The following is a 22,340-nucleotide window of genomic DNA, read 5'->3' on the forward strand; positions in this document are numbered from 1 at the left end:
TGTTTTTTCAGACAACATTTACCTTAAGCAGCAACATGCGAGGTTCTGTTACCGTGGTAGTTTGGCTCCTGACCACCAATCAGACACAGCAATTAAGTTTGTTTCCAGGATGTCTGTCTCATCCCAGACACCAGCCCTGGGAGCGTTTAGGAGAAGGTCAGTGAGCAGCTTGTTTAGCAGCGCAGCCTCCGTGTACCCACCGTCCCATTGTTTGTGAATGAATGGGACTGTCTAATTACTGGAGCGGGGACTGGGGCCGCCAGCCTGGCTCACAAAAGAGTCCAACACGCAAGTTTGATGCCAGAGGGCAAATCAAAGCCAAGCGGGTGATTAGGAAAGAATGTGGTTCAAGTACAAAGAGTCTTCTCTTATTCTGCTCTAAATACAGTAGAAAAAAAATGGATGAAAATGGTCGCAGTGCTTGAAGAGTTGAAATGTAAGTTCAAACAGTGTAAATGACACTGAGGTTGGAGATAAACTAATGAGACAGAGGACTTTCCATCAGAATCATCAGAAGTTTTTATATCTTCAGCAAAAGGTCATTCTGTAGTGTTTCTCAAAACAAACAAAAAAGTTTATGTAATGAAATAAAATAATCTTCTAGTCTAAATGACCTCATAATTGACTAAAATCTCGGCCTGTTTAGTTGAAGACAATGCTGATATACTGGCAGGAATTGAAGAAAGACACAATTAAAGATGATTTAATTGCTCAGCCTTTAACCATTCAGTGGCGGTCCAGTGTAACTGACCTTGACATGATCACTAATAGATTGACTCTCTTTAATTAGCAGCTAAATCTTTGATCAATCAGTAATCAAGGAAGCTGATGTTGATAGTTTGGAGTCCTCCGCTCAGCCGGCAGCAGGCGAACGACTGTATTTACAGACCACGTCTAAAAGCGACGACCTCACAGTCTCCATGTGTTGTCTGTGCAGCACTATTCACTCTCACACTCACGCTCACTGCTGTTAGGACCATGCTGCAACATGATAATGGCTTACTCTGTTCTCCACTAGCGGGGCGGCGGCCGGGTCGTGACGAAACAGTGGTGAGAGGCGAAACAGCTGAGAGTAACGCCAAGAGTGACGCAGCAGATAAACCGTCGGTCAATAATTTGGACAAATAATGAAAAAATAAATATATATAATTGTTAATATTTTTGTGTCAGGTTTCCATCCGTGGCTCAGTGAGGCTCAGCCGTTTGTTACATTCACTGTAGCATGTTGTGCTGAGTGTGAACAGTACAAACAAAGATGTCTCTGTCCTCTGTTGGACACCAACATGTAGTGGTATCTCTGTGTCTTATCTGTGTTTGTCCTTCCTCCTCCTGCCACCAAATTAAAATCCTAGTACTAGGATTCAGAAAAAAAACCCCAAAGTTAAAATGGAATGTGTTTTGCTATTTCTTGGTCGCCAGCCTCTTCCCTGACCAGAAGGTGGTGCTAAGTACACAACAGTTTTATTTAAATCTTTTAAACCTGGTCAAAACATTTTTACAAGAAAAGCACACCATTTTAAACACCTAGCATGTCATTGTCACGCTAGTGTCGAGCGTGATAGGATCAAGTCTTGGTTGTGCAAAAACCAGTATGAACACATTAGTAACATGTTAGCAGTGGGTTAATGCGTGGCATGTTAGCTTTGTTGCTTTGTTAGTATGTAATATTTTATTTTGAGGGTTAGCCTTCCAGACGGCTTGGCTAAGCTAATCCTGCTAACATCTCAGTCTGACTTCTTTGACGTTTACTTGCAGAGTTTCACTGCTGCCCCCTTCTGGGTCTATTTTATATTACATCTTCTTATGGACGTCCAGATTACTTGCATCGAAAGGCATAAAATACAGAGAAGGTATAAACCTTCATAAAGTTCACAGGAACAATTTTTGTGACCCCTAGTGTTAAATAGATGTACAGTATTTTAGCAGACATAAGAGGCCAGTTTGGGAAACCAAGGAGGAAAGAATTCATAGAAATAGATTCCATTGGTAGGCGCCAGAAACAAAAAATACAGAGCTCTGGCGTCCTCTGTTGGACAATAGTATGCAGTGCAGTACAAACTTCATCAACGTAGGAATAAAACTTTTTCGTTAATGAACTAGAAATTCTGGGCATCATCTTACAGGAAATTAAGAAATGTTTCAAATCTATAAATGGAGTTAACAGATAGCTCAACTGCAGCTCTACAACAATAAAACATACTCCAGATAGAGCAGGGTCAGCAGCAGTAGAAGAGAGCACGGCGTCTGAGCAGCTCGATTGTCCTTAACAGCTCGGTTCATGATGTCATTGAACGAGAGGACAGATCTGCAGGGCTTTCTGCTGAAGCACATACAGTCAAAATGCCGATCGAACCAATTGACGTCATCCATCGAAAGCCCACCAATGACGGCGAATCGCCCGCCGCGGCGAAACTGTTGAATTCTGTAACGTCGTGGGTCCAGGTGGAGGTAGACGTCATCATCCCAGTATTTCCTCACACATCGACCCTGACTCCTGCAGATGGCCTGGCTGCAGAGCTCCGCGGCCTTCGTGATGTTCACAATGTACCGGTTCATGACGTGCTCCAGGTGGCGTCGAGCGTCAAGGCAGGTATCCTGCAGAATGTGACGTGTGTCATCGTAGTGGGGTAAAAACCAACAAAAACATTTGTGAAATCATCTGTACAATATACCTCGGTGTCTGTGACGTTCATATCTCCCCAGGAAATGACGCCCGCAGCGCCCAGAGCTGCAGCTTCTCCGATGGTGTTCACCAAATCGAACTGCAAAAAAAGAAGAAAGAAAATAAACTAATGATGAAGGTTTCTGCCATCTTCACAAATGATACAAACTGTTCCACGTGGAGCCAACGCTAAAGAGCTAATGAGCTAAAACCCCAGCTGTGACTGACCTCTGACATGTAGTCGTCCGTGCTGTCCTTGTACACCGGGCGGATGTAGGGATAGATAGGGATGGAGTAGGAGCTGTTGGGGAGCATCGACACCCGGATGGATTCACGGATTCGATGGCGAACAAAAAGGTGCGCCTTCACGGTGTCTCTGAGAACCAGCTCCAGGTAGATGGATGGAAACAGAGCGGTGGACTCTTTCCAGAGCCACATCAGGTCATTGTTCCTCTCCTGCTCGATCTCAGGACACTCTCCGGTGTAGCCCTCCATGTCCTGGTTGTAGTCGTAGTTGTAGCAGTCGGGGTACAGGTAGTACCCCCACAGTCTTTTGGGCCTCATCTTCTTTCCAAGGCCAATGGAGCGGTTGAAGTACTTCTTGGCTGCACCTTCAAACACCAACTTTGCTTTATCTTCTGCCTGCTCCTCAGACAACATGGGGAATTTCTTCTTCACCAGTTCAACAGAAAAGTCCCTGTAGATGTCTTTGCTCCCCCAGTTTCTGACCCACTGTGGACGCCACTCCTCGAAGTCCAGCACGGCAAGTCCGGGCTGGTCAAAAGGAATGTAGTATTCGATGTCATCTTCGGCCAGCTCGTGGTGCTCCTTCATGTCCACCAGCTGTGGTAGACCGTCATCATAGACCTCCCCGGTTTCTTCATCCACGTAGGGGAAAATCCCAAAACGGTCGGTGTAGAATATGGAGATTTTCTGGTTGGTGGCAGACTTGAGCGTGCTGCTGATTAGGTCAAAGTAGGAAAGGTCAAGGGGCATGCCAAAACGGACTTCACAAAGTTCAGTCGGGGCGTTCCACATAAAAACGAAGGGTTTTCCTTGGACGATAGGAGGGTCTGTCGTGGTTGAAGCGCCACCTGAGGCCACCAAGGTCACTGCAGTGGCCAAGATACAGAATATGTGTCCGTCCATTTTGACGGTGACGTCGTCTCTCTGAGAGAAAGAGAAGAAAAACTTTAAAGAAAGAAAACAAAAATAATACAAAACAAAAAAGTTAATAGTGATGTTCGATAACATCAGCTGACCGATATGTTCAGACAGGAGTTTAGACCTTGGACCTGTAGTCCAATACATATTATTTTCTTTATTGGTGCAACAGTTTGGTAAGAAAATCCAGCGTGATGAGCGGTCACTTCAAGTTAAGACATGAAGTCTGCAGAGTTATCGTGATCTCGATCGCTGGTTCTCCAATGACATTAGAAAGATTTATGTGGGTTCATTATCCTGGAGGTTAGGGTTGGCCTGATAATTGTTTTCCTGTTGCTGCAGGATGATGAAATACGACCTCAGCGTTGCTGTGCCTTCAGGCTCCGATAAAGCAGACGAAAAACAGGCAACAAAACTAAGTTTTAGGGTTAGCGTGAAGAGCCGTTGTTACATGCCGTTATCAGACGTCGCCGCTCACATCAATCATGTCTTTTTGTCAGATCACATGACACGATCACACAACGTTGACCAGTTGAGGGTTTTGAATATTTACATGGTTTCAAAAAATGTTTTTTCGTGTACCACAGCTTGCCCAGACTATTTGTGACTGGAGGTGTATAATTGATTGTTTTTTCGCCACAACGTAAGTCTGATTTTATCAGCTGATCGTAAAGATTGAGATCTCTTAGCAGTAAAAAGAAACAAAACGATTCCAAGTCCCAGAAATAAATGAAGCAATCATGCAATAAAAAGTAATTGGACTGATAACATTCAAGAAAATAAAGGAGGATTTTTTAATTATTTGTCCTAATTTCACTTAATAAATAAACACCACCACACAAATACTACAACGTCAACGATGAATCACACAGATGTCACGGACCTTGTAAAACTTTCTCCGAAAACAATTTACCACACTTTACTTCAAATCTTTGACGTCTTGTAAAACTTTCTCCGTTTTTTAGCATTTTTCAAGGTGAAAACTTTTCGAGTGATTTATGAAGTGCTGTAGTGAAAACATCACAAAGTTTTACATGCGAAGGTCACATGATATGTTCAGGTGGATTTTAGGAAACTTGTTAACTTCTAAATCCAGTTAAACACCAGTTGTGTTCTGAAGGTCACATGATATGTTTAGGATTATGTTTAGGATTTTAGGAAACTTGTTAACTTGTAAATCCAGTTAAACACCAGTTGTGTTCATCGTGAAGAATACTCTAACAGTTCAGCCAAACTAATGCAAAACACCTTTGAACTCAATAAAAAATCATTGGTTTGACACCTACCTTCTTTGTAGAGTCAACTTGCTGTCAGTGAAACTGTCCCCTCAGTTAGTCATGACATTATTATTACCCCCTTTCCTTATAAACACTAGCCTTGATCGTCTTCTGCTGGAGTTGAAATACCACGTCCTTAAATACTCTAACAGTACAGGCAGGTACACTTGTGGAAACATGTCAGAGCTGCGGATGCTGCAGCCCTGAGGTGTTGTGTTTTTCACCGGGACGTCATGGTGTCTTTTTGGATGGGAGCCTTCTGCCCAGAGGAGGATATCTGTGGAAGCTCCCGGACCAGGACGTTCTGTGGACAGGATGTTGATCATGTTTGAATCCTCTGCCCCAACACGCATGCAGTGAGAGTTTGAACGTTGTCAGCAGTTATCAGAATGGACCAGGCTGAGGAAGTCACATGACTGATGAAGGACATGACAGGACTGAAGCACTGACATCAACCTCTGTCTTCTGTCAGTGAAGACTCAGTCACAGATAAGTAAAGGTGTGATCTCTGTTAACTGTGTTTTCATCAACAGACAGAACTTCCTGTCTGAGTCATCATATAACATTTTAAAACCAGCAAAATAAACAATAAGTAAAAGTTAACAAAAAACAAAAAATATTTCTCCTTTTTTTTAATACTTTAATAACTGGTTACATGTTTTTTTAGGGATGTCCGATATTAACTTATTGCAGATATCTGATATGCCGATATTGTCCAAACATATATCAACCGACTCCGATATAGGCCTGGTAATATGTATTTATTTATTTGTACAAACCACTGTGTGAGTTGCTGGCACCAGCATTCTGCCTACAATCATCTGATTATTAGAATAGATTAATAAAATGAGCTGCAATGCTGCCATCTAGTGACTTTTACTTTAATGTACAGCTGTTTATCCCCTAAACGATTTTTAAATCACAGATCAGTTGGGTAAACCCAGGCATTGCGTCATCAGGTTTTCATTATCGGAGGAAAAAACGTAACGATTCTAACAGATTTTATATAATTATTCAAATATCAGGCTGAATAAAAGCAGTTTCTATATTAAAAGCACAGAGAAACAGAGCAAAAAGCACGTTGTTTTTTTTTAAACACAGACTTGTTAAAGTGTCGGACATACATTCAATTATTAATCTGAAATACTGCAGCATTTTCTCTGCTCATATCCGTATCAACGGTGCGGCTTTAGGCACAGCTCAGACTGAAATCATTCTGATCATAGTCGGGTATTGTAGTTTTGGAGAACAGATCATCCCGGCGTAGCACTGACAGGTGAAGTGCTCAGCCCAGCACTGGAGGTCGGCGGTCGAGGGCAGACCCACAGCCACGTACTCCCCGCTGGTGCGTACGATGCTGAAGTGTTCAGGGTTCAGATGCAGATAATGGGTGGAGTTGTAGTCCTTCCTGAGGCAGCGGCCCTTCCCTTGACACAGGACGTGGCTGCAGAGTTTGGCGGCGGCTGTCACGTTGGCAATGTAAGGGTCAAAGGTCGACACCAGGTACTCAGACAGTGAAGTACAGGCAGCCTGAAAGAATAAGTGGATATGACAAAATGAGTGGCGTTATTCTCACTGTGGAGTGAGGGTCCTCGGGTTCACGACGTTTCATGGTTACGTCGCCGTCTCTCATCGTCCTGACTGAGCAGTTTTTTGGGGAATTCTTTGCCCTTCACTGTGGCTCCCAGGCGTACCCCCTAGGGGACAGAAACTGCCGCCCGTCCCCCGGATTCACACCCCCATGAACTATAATACTAATGAGAACCTGATAACATATACCCCCTAGGGGACAGAAACGTTTTCACACCCTGCCGCCCGTCCCCTGGATTCACACCCCCATGAACTGAAATACTATTGAGAACCTGATAACATATAACGTATATTTTTATCTGTACAAACCACTGTATGAGTTGCTGCCACCTAGTGACTGGAGCCTTGTTATCATTCAAGCCTTACAGCAGTGGTTCACTTATGTCCTTATGCATGCCATATTCCATAGGAAGACCCCACCCCACCCCCCACCTGTTGCAGTTCACGGCGCCTCCCCCCATGGGGGCCCGCCCCAGTATTTGAGAAGTACTGGTGTAGGTGACTTACAGGTACTTATGTATAATATGTGAGTTCTGACTTGTGGTGAGAATCAAGTCCAAGTCACCCTGTATTTTTGTGTTCTACCAAAAAGGTGAAGATTAATTACAAATGTACATGTAAGACGGTGAGAAACCTGCTCCAGTCTGCTGTGAGCAGAGATGTTTATTATTCAGTGTCACCTAGTTCCTCCGTGGAAAGTATTTGCTGAGCCACGGTGGTCAAGTGCGTTCCTGTTTTTCTACATCTACATGTCACACAGAATCTAACACATCAGATACTTGATCTGGACAGTTTGTTGGTTACCTTGTTGTTGTAGTCTTTACTTCCTCCCCACATTACGACCCCCGAGGCTCCCAGAGCTGCCGACTCCCCCACAGTACTCACCAGGTCCTTCTATATTGTAAAAAGAAAACAGAAATATAATAACTACTCAATATAATGTGAAGACACCATATATGTTTATATTTAAATTTTAATTCAAATTTCTCAATATTAATTTGTAAAAAATAAAATAAAAAAGGGATTAGGCTAATTTTTTATAATACTACCTTAAGAATATATTTTTAAATTAAAACAGAACGTTATACATATTGTCTTCGATTACTAACCAGCAGTCTTGTAGACATATGGTACCTCCTCAGTAAAGATACCAGTGACCCCTCTGGTCCTAAAACTCAACTTACACCGTGTGAATATTTAAGGAAATGGTCATTTTCCTACCAGACTCAGGAACTTCTCGGTCTGATCCCTGTACAGCGGTCTAGAATAAACATAAATCGGCATGGTGTACGGGTGTTTGGGCAGCGCTGCCACCCTGATCGCCTCCTGGATGCGGTTGCGCACGTACAGAGCAGCTTTGGGGGAGTTCCTCAGAGAAGTGTGGAGGTAGATGGAGGGGTATAGAGCGGTACTCTCCTCCCAGAGCCAAAGCAGCTCGTTATTCTGCTTCTGGGTTTTAGCCGAACACTGGCCTGTGTAGTCAGGTCGGTCCCAGTTGTAGTTGTAACAGTCGGGATACAGGTAGAAGCCCCAGCGGTGACTTGGACGCTCGCTGATGCCGAGGCGGATGGTTGTCTCCATGAACCGCCTGCTGGCTGTTTGGAACTGCTTTTTGGCCAGTTTGGTAATTTGTTTGAATGGGAAAAATGGAGCCATTTGTAGCGCATGGGCGACTGATAAATGTTGGTAAATGCGTTTTGATCCCCAGTTCCGATCCCATATGGGGCGCCAGGACTCCCAGTCGATGACAGCAAGCCCAGGAGCGGAGTCTTGGTAGATGTAATGATCAATCTGACTCTTGGCTTTGACCAGGTGCTCTGTTAGGTTGCTATTTTGGGGCACTCCTCCTCTGTAGATTTTGCGTAGTTGTGTGTTGACCTTAGGGTAAAGACCAAGACGGTCCTCGTAGAAGATGGTGAGGAACTGATTGAATTGACCTGCGGTTGTGGTCACTGCCTGGAAGGCTGCCGTGTCCAGTGGGATTTTGAGGTTTTTGCACTGTTCAGTGGGGGCATTCCATATGGGCATGAAGGGGCGGTCGTCGATCAGTGGAGGTTCAGTAGGTGGCAGAGCAAGGATGGGGGCGAAACACCCAAGGGTGCAGATAGAAAGAGCAAACAGCAGGGGCGTCGCCATTGAGACAGCTCTGGACAAACAAAAACAGAAGGCTGTAGGACAATATTTTGTATTATTATATTATGATTATCATTATTATTATTACTTGTTTTCTTCCCATTTCAACTCCCTGTATCTTTGGGTTTCCTCTTCTATACGGAAATAATTTTTCTACTTCCTGTATTGATCCTTTACCATCTATGGTGCCACAACTCATCAGCTGCAGCTTTCAGATGTTTACAATTTTCTTATATGACTTTAAAGATATGTGGAAGTTACTTCTGTTGAGTTACTTGACACTGGCTTTTCTACCAAATGTATCTTCAGTTTGAGACATTTTTGGTCACTTTAGTTAGAAGTGGAAAAGAATGTCTGATGTTATAGTTTTCATTATTTTCTACTGACTGGTTAAGTCCTACCTTATTCCTGACAACAATGAATTTTAAAATTTCTAAATGGGTTTTAGCCTTTTTTCTTTTTTTAAAGAGTAAAATTAACAAAAATTTCTAAATGGTTTTAGAAATTTTTTCTTTTCTTTTTTTAAAGAGTAAAATTAACAATTATTAATAATAATTAATTTACTGAATATTTTTACATTTATAGCACAAATAACACAAATATATCTGCTCATCTACGCTACGAAAATATTCGTTTAAATAAATTAAACATCAGTCTTAATTTAATTCTACGTATGTTGCCACAAATTGTGCAGATCTCGCAGGTCATCATCGATTCTTACCTGTTCTTCCTCCTTCTCGAGTGAACTGCGGAACCAGTCACTCTTCTTTAAGTTCACTACTTTTTTGCTGCCTCATACCACAGAAATAAAAAAAAGTTGCTGCCAATTTTATCTGATCAAAGTGTGACTTGCAACTTCTCACATGCAGTTTATTTTAAAAAAAGGAGACCATAGTTGGGACCTGGCGTTCTGTGTGCAATAAAAATGTGACAGTGAGAAAATTCAGATGGAACACATCAAACATGTTTTTCAGGAACAATTGTCAACTCACAATGAGTGAAATGAATGAAACACATCCTAATTATTTGATTTGAAAATTATTTGAAACTCCAGGCTTTATTAAGATATTATTAATTAATACTTTTTTTGTTATTTTGATATTTTTCGGACTTTAGGCTTTTCCTGTTAACTTGAATTGTATTTCCTATTTTATTTTGAAATGTCAGATTCGTGTGATTTCCTTGTCTAGTTTACATCCTGTGCCGTGAGTTAGTTGGTCGTTTTCGTTGACCTGACGTGTTTCACCTGTGTTTGATTAGTATGAACTCTCACCACTTGTTTTTAGTTTGTATTAATTTGTATGAACGTATTTTTTTCAGTAATATTTGTTGTTTTGCTCTGTTCTTGCGTATGTTTAGACACGTTTTCCCCGATTTTCTCCGACTTTATTTTCGGCTATTGCGCATGCGTTAATGTAAATGTAATGAGTTTGTGTGAGGCATTTAAATCCACTATTTTCATGACTCCAGCCTTCGAGAGGATCCACATTTGTCACCATTTTGCTGCTGTGTTAATTCTAAAGGTATGTTTATTTTTATTTATTTATTTTCTCTGAGTGACTTCAAATCTTCTCACTCATATTTGGTTTAGAAATGGGGACAGTTAAAGCTTCGGTTGTCTTCTTCTGTCCCCTTAACGGCTAACAGCTCATCAGTTAATCACTGAATTCCTCTTTGTTTTTGTATATATTAAAAGAGAAGCGTCTGTTAAGTAGAATCAGTGTTGAAAAACGGTGTTGTGAAATGTGAGCAATTTTCCATGTGTCATCTGTGGTAAGAAAGCAAGAGGTTTATCTCTGAACCCACACCTCTTCCTCTTTTTTTGTCTTCTTTGGACAGTTAATCTTAAAGGACTAATGGTCTCTTGTTGAGTCTTGCTGTGCTTCCTGAATGTTCTAAAAGGGTTGGCAAGACTTTCTCTGAAATCCTTATCCTGAAAAGCACGAAAAACCACAGTGGTACAGAAGGAAAGTCTGCGGACATGACGCAACAATTGTTTTGTATCGTTTTTATTTAGTTAATTTATTATTAATTTTTTAAAACCACATTTTCGCGTCCGTGTTTGTGGTGACAAATTAAAGTTTTCTACTCTACTAAATGTTGACTGTGTAGGCACAATCACAAATATAATTTTAAAAATGTAAAATCTTGTGCTAGTTGCTCAAACATGTTAGAAATGGATTTAAGAACAACCTTTACTGAATTATTTGGATGAACAAACTATTTTAAATGCCACACAAACAATAGATTAAAAAATGCAGAAGCTTCAACATATTAAAACGTATTTTATTGGGTTTTTTTAACTCATATTTATTCTTTCTCGGGTTAAGAAAACACATCTTTGGCTTTGCACCATGCTCATGCACGCCTTTAAAAAATACTAGGTATTAAAAGAAATAAAGAAAACTACAGTATATACCTTTAAGGCTAGTTATAAATCTTAAACACAAAACCACTTCATCCTAAAATCAGGTTAAAGTTATGTGCCATATTCTCAGTTCCGGTGTTTTTCAAACGCTTTCAAAAGCTGTTCATATGTCAAGTTGAGATAAAGTAAAATAAACTAAAATATTGTATATGAAAAATATACCTGATATTCTGTACTTTTATACAAACACGGCAAAAATAAAAGACACATTTATTCTCTAGGTCAGACCGTCTCTGACATTGTAGTACCTCTGGTTTCCTCCGGCTGCTTCATAACTGCTGCAGCCGAGTGAACCTCTCTGTGAGCTGCCACTGTGGACAAACCTCGACTTGTTAACATTTTTTCTGTGCTATTAAAACATTTTCATAGCTTAAAGTTTTCCTTAAAATCCACACGGCCTTCAGTGAAATCCAGTTTGTAATTCAAGCAACAAAGACTCTAACGTTGATATATTTCAAATATCCCACACATGCAGGAGAGTCAGATATTTGTGTTTTATAATAGTAAATAAGTAAAAATGTACTTCAGTTTTACTGATTTACTCCATTGAAAAATGATCCAGTCATATCCCTTTACTTTATTCATTAAAAGGTAATCTGACAAACTTTCAAAACAATACGTCATTCAGACTGATAATAACCGTTTAAACTCTAAAAGGTATTTTATGTTGAAATTTGAAAATTGTAGCAGTATTACCGGTCCACAGTAACGGGTGATTCTGTTTGGGGACCACTGCTTTGAATAACTTTGCAGAAACAGACGTTCGAGCTGTTCAGTCCAGACCACAGTGAATGAGATGAATTCTGGGAAGTCAAGCTGCCTTGTTTTAGAAGCGATTCGCCTGCTGACCGTGACTCAGGTAGCAGAGTAAAAGTACGACGGTTACGTTAACCATAACCAACATTACTTATCAAAGTGGCGGTGCAGATTCAGGTTTTATGGCTGTTTACGTACTCTTCCTGCAAAACAGTCGCCCAAACGTTCTCTGGTCAAAATGTTCTGTGCAAAATGCAGCCCCTCGCTATTTTCTAACATTCAGCTTTCAACAATATCTTCAGCTGCAGCTGTGATCTGTGCTAGGGTTCGAAGGAACACCATTTCATTGGAAGATCTAGGCCACAGTACATGAACTCATGTTCTACACTCATACTGTTCTTACTGCTACATCTGTAAAGAGACCGTAAAACCACGGTCAGTTGCCCTTTATCTCAGGCCTTACAGTACTTTTCAAGAATGTTTTAATAATAGGGTGTTTGTTAAAATTTCTGAGGTTACCCAGCCATTTAAAGCCAAATACTATAATTTAAAATATCATCATATTATTTGTTAAAATTGGAAATATGCTCCAGGCCTTAAAGAATTATTCGTTAGCCTATGTTAATCGAAATAAAAGCCTTGTTATGATAATAACTTGAGTTAACTGCATGTTGGAAAGTGCAAAGATTAGCTCGACATATAAGTGGCACCTTAAGGGTTTTTAAAAAAAATTGTACTACATATTTCACCACTAGATGTCGCCACGTCGTAAGTACTAAAAGATAGACGAAACCGGCTCGATTTAGCACTGGCTGTAGATGTTCTTTTAGATTCAGTTTTTGCACGGTACTGCAGTATCTCGCAGTGTTGGTATTGCATCTTTGAGTATTATATACTCAGTTCAGGCACTACTGCGTTAAAGGTAAACAGTTCTGTGAGTTGTCTTCTTTACCCACTGCACAGCAGCAAACATCTGAGCCGAACACCAGCCCTGCCGTCTAAACCCTCTGGAAGTGGGTGGATATCAATGGTAAAAACTATGAACACATTCACTGTAATGATGTGACTCCTTAACAGAGTCCATCAATAAACCATTTTTACTGTTAATAGGTTCAACAACAGCATCACAAATAAGGTTTCAGGTCCTGATCTGCTGTGGGAAGTCTTATTGTCTGTTGCGTCCCTCTGTTCTTCCTGCTCGTACTCCCACTCTGTCCTTCTCTTCTCCTGCTCGTTGTCCTCCCCCTCTGTCCACGGCTCGTCGTCCTCCCTCACTTCATTGATGCTGTCGCAGCTCTCGCCCTCGTGACCCTCATAGCAGTGGCAGCGAAACCTCTTGGTCAGCAGCTGGAGATCGTGTTGCGAGTGCCACCCTGTCACAGCAAAGTCACCGTTGCCGGTGGAACGTATGCTGTAGCTGCGTTTGTTCAGGTGGAGGTAATGTGGGGCGTGGGGGTCACGGCGGATGCAGCGCCCATTCCCCTGGCACAGGAAGTCGCTGCAGACCTCGGCAGCTCTGGTCACATTGAGGATGTACTGACCCAGGCGGTGGCTCAGGAAGGCCTTCACTTTGCTGCAGTTTGTCTGTGAATACGAAGAAACACATTACAGTTAAAGTCAGTGATGACTCCACGAGGAGACTCTTAAAAACAACAGATCCTAGACTAAAAATATTTAGAAGATTGAAGATGAACCAAATGCAGTCAAGTTTAGATCACATTTGACTGCAGGCATAATCATAGTTGGCCATAAAAAAATGTGTCAAAAGTGTTTTCACAATACACAGGAACCACATGATGTCAACATTCTGTTGTCTGGCTAATTACTGCGGTGGTTTGTATGGCATCCAACAAGTCTAGAAACTTTAAAGGAACACAGTCTGACTGTAACAGGGAAATGTTTACAGTCAAAACAGCCTATGACTTAAAGTGTCCCCTGAGTCATGAACAAGAAAAACCTCCATCTTTGTTTCATTTTCTTTTTCAGCAGAAATGAGTGACCACAGGCAGAGGTCACCTACCCTGGATGAGGTCAAGTTAAGGTCGCCCCAGATGACGAATCCAGCAGCACCGAGAGCAGCACTTTCCCCAATGGTGTGGACCAGGTCTTTCTGCAGGAAACAAACAGCAGGTACGTAGAGTAGGTCACAACTCACAGAAACAACTAAAGAAGAATACACCTAAGTGCGAGGTATTTCATTTTATGTATTATTTATATTTATTATTATTTAAATTTTTATTTTTTATGGGCACATTTTCCCATGACTAAAGAGTTCACTATCACTTCAAAATAAAATTGCTAAGGTGATGTTTATTGTGACAAACAATAGTAAAGGAAAGCTAACCGCAGTGAGGAAAGCCAGGGCCTCGTCCCTGTATCCCAGCCTCAGGTACACATAGGTGGGAAGGTCGTACTCCTTTGAGGTCAGCGAGGCGATGCGAAGCGACTCCCTGATCCTGTGCTGGGAGAATTGCAGGTTGCTGATGCTGTTGGTGTGACTTTTCCTGATAGCCACAGAAGGGAAAAGTGCTGTGCTGCTGTTCCACAACCACACAAGTTCATCGTTCCTCAGCCTCTCCAGCAGGGGGCAGTAACCTGTGTAGTTCTGATCATGCAGGTTGTAGTTGTGGCAGTCAGGGTAGAGGTAGAAACCCCAGAGGCCATTGGGGCGAAGACGTGTTCCCAGCTGGATAGTCTTTTGCATAAAAGCCCTGGCACTTTTCTCAAACCGCCGTCGTGCCAGCTCCTCCACCTGAGCTGCCGTCACGTTCACATACGCTCTGGCTGTCAGCTCCCTCGACTTCTGACGATAAATGTCCTTCTTGTGCCAGTTTCGGCTCCACTGTGGTCGCCAGAACTCCCAGTCAATGACAGCTAGGCCACGGTAGTCTTCTGCGGGGATGAAGTGGTTGATGTCCTGGTAGGCCTTCATCAGGTGCAGGTCCAGGCTGCTGTTCTGCGGCAGGCCGCCATGCACAGCGGTGCCCTGGGGGGTGTAGTGAGGGTAGTAACCCAGCCTGTTGGCGTAGAAGATGGTGACATTCTGCCCCGTCCAGTCTGCACGTGGGCTTCCGTGGATGTGGAAAAGACGGTCCAGGTTGGCTGAGATGTTGTATTTGATGGTACACAAGTCCAGCGGGGCGTTCCAGGCTGCAATGAAGGGCTTCCGGCTGATCAGGGGCAGCTTGGCAGGTTTCTGACCAAAGGCAGCATGGAAGAGCAGAAGCAGCCATGAGTAGGTCAGGGCAAGAGGTACAACATGTTGGTAAGAAGGTGGACCGCCCACCAGCACCACAGGCATTCTGGGTCTTTCAAAAGGAGCAGCTGTCAATCATCCCTGAGGAGACTGATGGAGAAGGTAGAGTGAGAGATGGATTATTATTGTGAACGCACACTCAAAAGCCACAAATAAATATCAGTATACATGTGGTAAACATATCACTGAAAACAAGGTGTCAGAGGATGTTGGCTCATTTCCCTGACTCTCGAGGGGTCAGGGGTCACAGAGAGGAAACCAGTTGACACCCAGGAATGGCGAGCTGCCTGTTGGCTGTAGAGACCACAAGTGTTCTGTCCGTAGCCAAAGCCACTTTGACCAGAGCTGAAGCCTCAGTCCACAATGACAGGCTTCCCTGACAAATGTGTCAGTGAGCCCCGCTGTTTGCCCCGCCTCTGAGTCACGTTCACACACACAGCCGGGGGAACTAAACCTCGCTCCAGAAAGTGTCGTTCTGGTTGTCGTTAAATATGGTGCTTCCTAAGTATTTGTCTGACTGTTAAAAAACTGAATATTTTGGCTGTTCTGATGTGAGTATACGTCCTACTGTCATTCATGAGATGATTTCAGATAACATTACAGTATATTTGGCCATGAATACATTTCCTGTTGTTATTTTCTAGCTTGTTGATTTCTTCACAGCTGGGTGCTCTCAGGTTCAGTTCACAGTCTGCTCCTTTTGGCACTGCCAGTTTCTCTCTGTAGTTGTGGGGATAATTTAACTGCTACTCAATTCACAAGGAATGTTCTGGAGGTTCACAGTAAATGTATATAAAACAATGACTGGTTAATGGCCCTGTGTTTGAGCGGGAAACCAACTCCATATGGAGGCCGGCAGATTTTAATGATGCAGATGTTTCTGGTTTAATGTCTTCTATAACTTTTGCCCATTTTTATTCCTTGAACTCGTTATTTTTAATTTCCCACTGGAAGTGGAAATCTCTGATGACGGGATGACGTCAGTCTATATGATGTCTGTATTCTGCCATTCCCATTGGCTCTGTGTGTATTGTGGGTAAAAGTTGGTGTTGGACCCCCCCTCTGTCTGTATTCTCTTTCTTCTTTCTTTGATCTAGTCTTTTAGGGCCATAAACTGTTTTACTGTAAACAGTAAGACAGAGGTGTTAGCAGGATTAGCTTTGCTTAGCTAAACCTTATTTGACTCTCACCATAACATACTCCATACATCCACTGTCTGAGTTAGAATTGAGTTAAATGCCCTCGGTTTTTTAAAAAGAATTTTAGCAGCAGATTAGCGGTTGTTTTTCGAAGCTTTCTCAAAATGTCTCATGATTGGAGCAGTTGCTGTGTCAGCAGTGCATCGGCTACAATTTTAGCAGTAAAGAAGAAGAAGAATGCTACAAATGAAATTAAATATTGTCCAGCGTGCACCACAATTACATTTCCAGACCCAAGCAATTTAGCGATGAGATATAACAACTTTTATTTGGCCGTCTTGGCAGCTTGAGCTGTAACTCAATTTTCAGATCAAAGCAGAAGAGGATGTTGATGCTTTTGTCCTGTAAATCTGAGTCTGAGAGGTCCGAGTTTGGGGGAAAATTGTGACCAGAGTTTAAATCAACCTGGAAGACCAACTTGTGTTGAGCCTTCATGTGCTGCCATTGATGATTCTTATCGAGGCAAAGCCACACATTTAACACTCTAAAGTTCATGTTTAAACTTTGGCTCAGTGTCAAGGTGAATTATTCATCTACAGCAGCGTGGAGCCACGAGCCGGTCTGGCATCGATTAAGATAAGAGTTTGTTGATGTCTGTGGTTCTTGTGGAATAGCTTCACTCGTTCAACAAATACAAGAAAGGGAGAAAGAATGTCTAATTGTCAGTGTCTGTGACAATCCACTGGAGAACCAGGTTGAGTCTGAGCCACAGAAGTCTGGAGTTCAGACGGTTCTTTTGCCTCATCATCTATTGAGACAAAGATGCAGGGCAGAGGTCAAGTCAAGGTAAAAATGTTACTGACAGGTTAACAACTAGGCTACTTCCTCTTCCACTTATTATTTTCTTCTCATTTTTATACGTTGACCACCAGTGGAATTTTTTAACATTCCTGTTGTTAAAAAATTGAAGCTGCTTTGCCGTTTGTGGTTGCTGTTTATCTTGTAGCTATGTTCACCACAAAATGGTTGAGGTGAGATCTCAATGTCATACATATACGTATATCAGTAAGTTTTATGCAAAATGAGATGTTTCCATGATCCCTGAAAATTTTACCTGTTCCGCCTGTAATAATTTCAGACCTGAATTTTTTGTTTTTAAAATGAGTGATGCTCATGTGAAGTAAGCTCTTTGGTGGATAATGCCTTGATACCCAAACTTCTTGGAAGTCTTTGTCTCAACCTTTGGAGTTTGATGTTAATAAATTAGGATCCAAACACAACATTCTTTCTGTAATTCTCGATACTGAATTACAAAATCAACTTCACATCAGTTTCCATGTCAGGAGCTTTGCTTTTATTGCAGGTGCCATGAGGGCTCACTTCCAACCTCAAGGGTTTAGTAGCCAGAGAAAGTAGTTTGATGTCAGATTTAATATAAGCTGACAGTCCGATGGATGCATTTCTAACAGGATATAAACACTGAGCTCTTCAGAGATGCCAGCAGAGAAAGAAACATTTGCCCGTGTTTGATGTTTGGGAATCGAGCCGAACCCCCGATGACAGACAGAAGGCCACGAGCCAGAAGAACACATTCTTTCACATGTACCATCTGCTGTATAAATATGGTTTAACACCATCACAAAGGCACATCAATCCTTATAATGTCAAGCCCTTATTCTGGTGGTGTGGGTGCTGCATGTATATCCCCTGATAGCAGGAAGAGCACCATTCAACTGTGTGATATTTTTGCAGCTCTAGTTGTTTAGTTGTTCTGCAAAATAAAATTAAATAGGTTTTAATTTTCAGTCATCAAACTGAGGAAAAAAACAGAGTTACATAACTGCTGAAATTTGCTGTGGTTAACTAATGGTGTATCAAGTGAAAGCTGCATGACCAAGCACATTGCAAGTGTCCACACAGACCCTAATGGCCATGGATAGAAGACTTTATCCAAATTTCGTTTTGTAAACACTGACGGCTTCTGTGATGCTTAGGATGAAAACACTTTTTTTAACAACTCTGTAACATGACTCTGCATCAGGACTTTCCATGAATCGCACACAAAACTGGTTGCACCCATGTTAACCAGACCAAAAAATGTTGCTTGACAAATGTTCCTAGTGCTGACCCAGTGTGGTTCAGATCCATGGCGCTCACATGAGAGCTCACCAAACACACGGAGGGAAGGAACTGCCAGGACTGAAATCTTTCCAGTTGGCTGAGCCACAAGGACTCTATCACCTGGTGATCACCACAATCACTCTGTTTGAGGTGATCTGTCAGATGAGGTAAGCAGATGGAATCATTTTCAAGAAAGAGAAGAGACAAAACCATAGAAGTGAAAGAAGGAAACCCCTTTTTGTTATCACAGACAAATTCAGTTCCAGAGAATCTTCAAATCTTCTAGCCTCCAGCAAGCATCAAAAGCACCAAGCTTTTTTTTGTTGTAACACAAATATACACATGATTAAATCTTTCTCATCCTTGCATTCCACTCCGTCAGAGGGAGGAGCAAAGGTTGATCGGTTTTGAGATAAAGTCCGAGAGGCAAGGTTGAGATGGTTTAGACATCAAGGCTGAAGAAAAATGGTGAAAACAATTGACAGAGGATGTAAGAGATGGAGCTGCCAAGCAAGAGGAAATGATGAATACCACAGAGAGGATCTGTGGTGGTGAGGAAAGAGGACATTGAGATGGTTGGTTTAACAGTGGAGGAGGCAGGGGTGAGAGTGAGATGGAGGAAGAAGACGATCCACTGTGGTGACCACTGAAGTAAACAAGATGAAAGAAGATGATGTAGAAGAGGACAAAAAAACATAAGAAATGATGTGGAGGAAGATGACAGAAGAAGATGAAGATATGGAGAAAGAAGACCTGGGAACATAACTAGAAGAACTGAAATCTAGTACTGAGCAACCTGTAAGAAAAAATTACTGTGTCGATATGTTGTTGTGATAAAATGAATTAGGAAAAAGCTAAAAACATGCCATTTTAATGCAAATCAAAACGACCATTATGACTCAAGTCAATTCACATGCTATAATTACGAAAGGTTTAAGCATACACTTTCTCTGATTTAATGCTATAACTCAGCAATTATGAGCAGTATTATGGAGCCATCAATTTAGCTGCGACTTCCTGTAAGGACGCTGGCTAAAAGCAGATCGAGCTTCAAGATAAATCATGAATTTCCTTACGAGACGTTTCTGCAGAGAGCTTAGTGGTGGAATCCTGACACCTCATCAAGACTCCCTCTTTAGTACTTGATCTCTAACCCCAGACACTGGTGAGAAGCCAGACTAACAGATACCATAATCCTATAAAGTGTTAAGAACTTTATATAGGCCGTCTGCCTCTCTGAGCCTCGGTGCTCTGACTGATCTCCCTTCACCTTCTCTGTGTTGTCGGCTCACTTCCTGACTGTTTACAGTAAGTTGTGGTGACTCATCTGCTGCTCGACTTAAATGAGAACTTAATGGTTGTGGTGGAGCTCATGTGCAGCATTTGTATGCGCTGCTGTGTGGCAGGTTTCTAAAAGAGAAAGAAAAAAAGTCTTCACTGTCAAGCGTTGGTTTAGATTTTGGCAAAGGTCTTCTGTTTTCTTTTCACCAGACCAAGCATGCTCACCCAGGGACACTGTCACTGTCTCCCCTGAGGCCCACAATACGGTGTATGATCCTTTGTGCAGCTAAACAAAACATGCAGTAAAGACTAAACATATTCGTAGGCAAATGTTTTGCCTGACTTACTTGCTTACCTGTAGATGCTGGGCATCACCTGGGTGTAAGCAGTTCACGGGAAGATGTAGAGCCTCACTTTGAGCTTCATTGTTAAATGTGGCCCTCAACAGCGTGCGGCCACCAGGTCTGGATTCATTCTGTCAAGTTTGAGACAGAAGGCACAACCATCCACATTTATATACCAGCTCAGAGAGGAGAAGAGAGGGAGGAGAAAGCATCATGACCACAACACAGTGATTAGAGCACAGGGAGGGAGTGAGGGCAGGAGGGAGGGAGAGCGGGAGGCAAGAGACAGAGACATAAAGTGGGGAGAGTGAGACAGCAGAGAGAGAAAGAGAGAGAGCAGTTCTAAAACCCTGAGTTTGCTGATCTTCTCTGAAGTCTGATCCTCTTTGGAGGAAAAGTCTCAACTCATCCTTTGCAATTCAGTCGGCTGCTGACAGGAAGAGAGACAAACACGCTGTTGACAACAGTTACATATGTGTAGGTGTACAGTGTGTGCATGTGTGTTGCAAAGAAAGACATGACTGGGTTCAGTAGCTTTGTCTGGTGCTGTATCAACGCTGGTCAATAAAACTAGCCTAAAATACCAGGTCACAGGGATTGACTGAATATACTGTAGATTACTTAAAAAGTCAAATTCATGGTCGTCATCAGATGGATCAGAAGGTCGTTAGAGGAGGAGTGGAGGGCACATGTAGGTGTAAAGACTACGAGCAGGTCAGAGACATGTGTGGTTCTAAAGTCCTGGGGAGTCTTGTAGGATGGCTAGAGAGTCGTTGCAGCTAATGTGGTGTTTCACAGAGTTACTGTGTAATTGTTGTAGGTCAGATGCTCAGTTTAGCTAAATGATACCTCTCTAAGGTGTTTCAAAAAATTAAAACAGAAAGGTTGTGCTGTTGGTGTGTGAAAGTTGGGCAAAAACAGCTGAGTGTCATCAGTAAAGCTGTGCACATGCCGTGTTTCGTTTCTGCTTGTTTTAAAATATGAAACAGAGCGCAGTCCTGAACGTGTTTATGTGCATATTAAAGCCAGCATACTATTGGGTCAACTTGTTATGAAAGGGTTATGGAAATGCTGTAGTCATCCAAGTTATGTACAGTAAATGTAAAGTCATCCTTCAATGTGGGTGCAGTCAGCTTCACAAACCAGGGCCTTCAGTGTCAATTTTAATTCCTCTCAAAATGAAAAAACAAACTCAGGCCACTCTGTCACTTTTGGCTGATTTAATAAAAGAAAAGCCATAAACCCAACAGCTATTCTGGTCTGTGAAGCAGAAGAAACAGGAAGTTGCTAGACACCCAGATCTTCATTTGTGTGCCTTTTTTTTTTTTTTTTACACTAGACACCCAGATCTTCATTTGCGTGCCTTTTTTTTTTTTTTTTTAACATTTCTATTCCTAATTCTCAGCACAGCAGAGTGTCACTCCACTGATTAAATGACATTACATGAAGACCTACTGCTTGAAGCCAGCCCAAACTGAAATTCCTGTGGTTTACCACCAGTAGAAGACAAAAGTCAGAGTGAGCCCGATCCCCACAAGTCCCTCTCTTAAATATACTCACTGGTGGATTTTCCCTTCTACGTGTTTTTATATAAGTCATATGTTCATCCAAACACCCCTCTGTTTGACTGCTACACAGCCATGGAGGATATATTGTTGTACATGTCTTTACCACATCTAGAGATCTAGAAACCCATGAAGTATATTATTACATTTGGATGATAATTAATTTCTTTGGACTTCAGTCGCCATCTTGTCAACTCTAATGGGATTTTAAAGACTGAACAAAGTCATTCGTAATCGTACTTGATGGGAAAACAGTGAAATATGTAATTTGGTAATGCACTTGCAATAACCTTTAAAGTTCTTAAAGTAAAAAAGGGAGTGTGCTCATATTTTGGGAGCAGGGTTCATAGATTCATGGTGTGAATGGTCAAAGAGAGTTGAAGTGTAACTTTTATGAGTGGTTAATCAGGACTAGAAGACAGTTATGTAAGATCAGGCACACACACTGTTTCTAATAAACATAACCTCAAAACTCAAGTACAAAAATGACTGAATTCACTTAGCTTGGAAGTCTGTCAGAGAAACCACATTTTTGTTCTGTGTGTGCGATTGTGTGTTTGTGCCTCCACAGATGAAAGGTGCCCACCATGCACACAATGCCCCCCCCCACAACCCCCCCCCTCT

General features: G+C 42.0%; 3 protein-coding genes and 1 long non-coding RNA gene across 7 annotated transcripts in view; 1 reads left to right on the forward strand and 3 right to left on the reverse strand.

Moving 5' to 3' along the window:
- Positions 1-501: 501 nt before the first annotated feature.
- On the reverse strand, positions 502-5,546 carry LOC103379869 (hyaluronidase-5-like). The gene is made up of 4 exons (XM_008311571.3): positions 5,113-5,546; positions 2,891-3,832; positions 2,673-2,762; positions 502-2,595 (listed from the first exon to the last, which is right to left on the reverse strand). Exons 2-4 carry the CDS (start codon positions 3,809-3,811, stop codon positions 2,182-2,184), a joined length of 1,425 nt encoding a protein of 474 aa, XP_008309793.1. The 5' UTR covers positions 3,812-3,832; positions 5,113-5,546; the 3' UTR covers positions 502-2,181.
- Positions 5,547-6,028: 482 nt separating this feature from the next.
- On the reverse strand, positions 6,029-9,682 carry LOC103379870 (hyaluronidase-5-like). 2 transcript variants are annotated; one of them, XM_017032870.2, is made up of 4 exons: positions 9,548-9,682; positions 7,915-8,839; positions 7,498-7,587; positions 6,029-6,633 (listed from the first exon to the last, which is right to left on the reverse strand). In XM_017032870.2, the coding sequence occupies exons 2-4, from the start codon at positions 8,827-8,829 to the stop codon at positions 6,304-6,306; spliced, it is 1,335 nt and encodes a 444-aa protein (XP_016888359.1). In that variant the 5' UTR covers positions 8,830-8,839; positions 9,548-9,682; the 3' UTR covers positions 6,029-6,303. The 2 variants fall into 2 exon arrangements, with proteins under 2 accessions (XP_016888359.1, XP_008309794.1); XM_008311572.3 differs by having other exon boundaries at positions 7,915-8,861; positions 9,548-9,671.
- A 64-nt stretch (positions 9,683-9,746) lies between these two features.
- LOC107988688 (uncharacterized) overlaps positions 9,747-22,340 on the forward strand; it is a 20,288-nt gene continuing 7,694 nt past the window's right edge. The window contains exons 1-3 of one of the 2 annotated variants that reach the window (XR_003049832.1): positions 9,747-10,349; positions 13,997-14,140; positions 17,875-19,192. This is a non-coding gene — a long non-coding RNA (uncharacterized LOC107988688). Of the gene's footprint in view, positions 10,350-13,996; positions 14,141-17,874; positions 19,193-22,340 lie in introns of those variants that run through there. The other variant, XR_003049831.1, reaches the window with a different exon arrangement.
- On the reverse strand, positions 11,092-21,477 carry hyal4 (hyaluronidase 4). 2 transcript variants are annotated; one of them, XM_008311573.3, is made up of 4 exons: positions 20,163-21,477; positions 14,355-15,356; positions 14,031-14,120; positions 11,092-13,594 (listed from the first exon to the last, which is right to left on the reverse strand). In XM_008311573.3, exons 2-4 carry the CDS (start codon positions 15,309-15,311, stop codon positions 13,094-13,096), a joined length of 1,548 nt encoding a protein of 515 aa, XP_008309795.1. In that variant the 5' UTR covers positions 15,312-15,356; positions 20,163-21,477; the 3' UTR covers positions 11,092-13,093. The 2 variants fall into 2 exon arrangements, with proteins under 2 accessions (XP_008309795.1, XP_016888524.1); XM_017033035.2 differs by lacking the exon at positions 20,163-21,477 and having other exon boundaries at positions 14,355-17,864.

This window comes from Cynoglossus semilaevis, chromosome 6 (assembly GCF_000523025.1).
Source record: "Cynoglossus semilaevis isolate Cse_v1.0 chromosome 6, Cse_v1.0, whole genome shotgun sequence".
NCBI lineage: Eukaryota > Metazoa > Chordata > Actinopteri > Pleuronectiformes > Cynoglossidae > Cynoglossus > Cynoglossus semilaevis.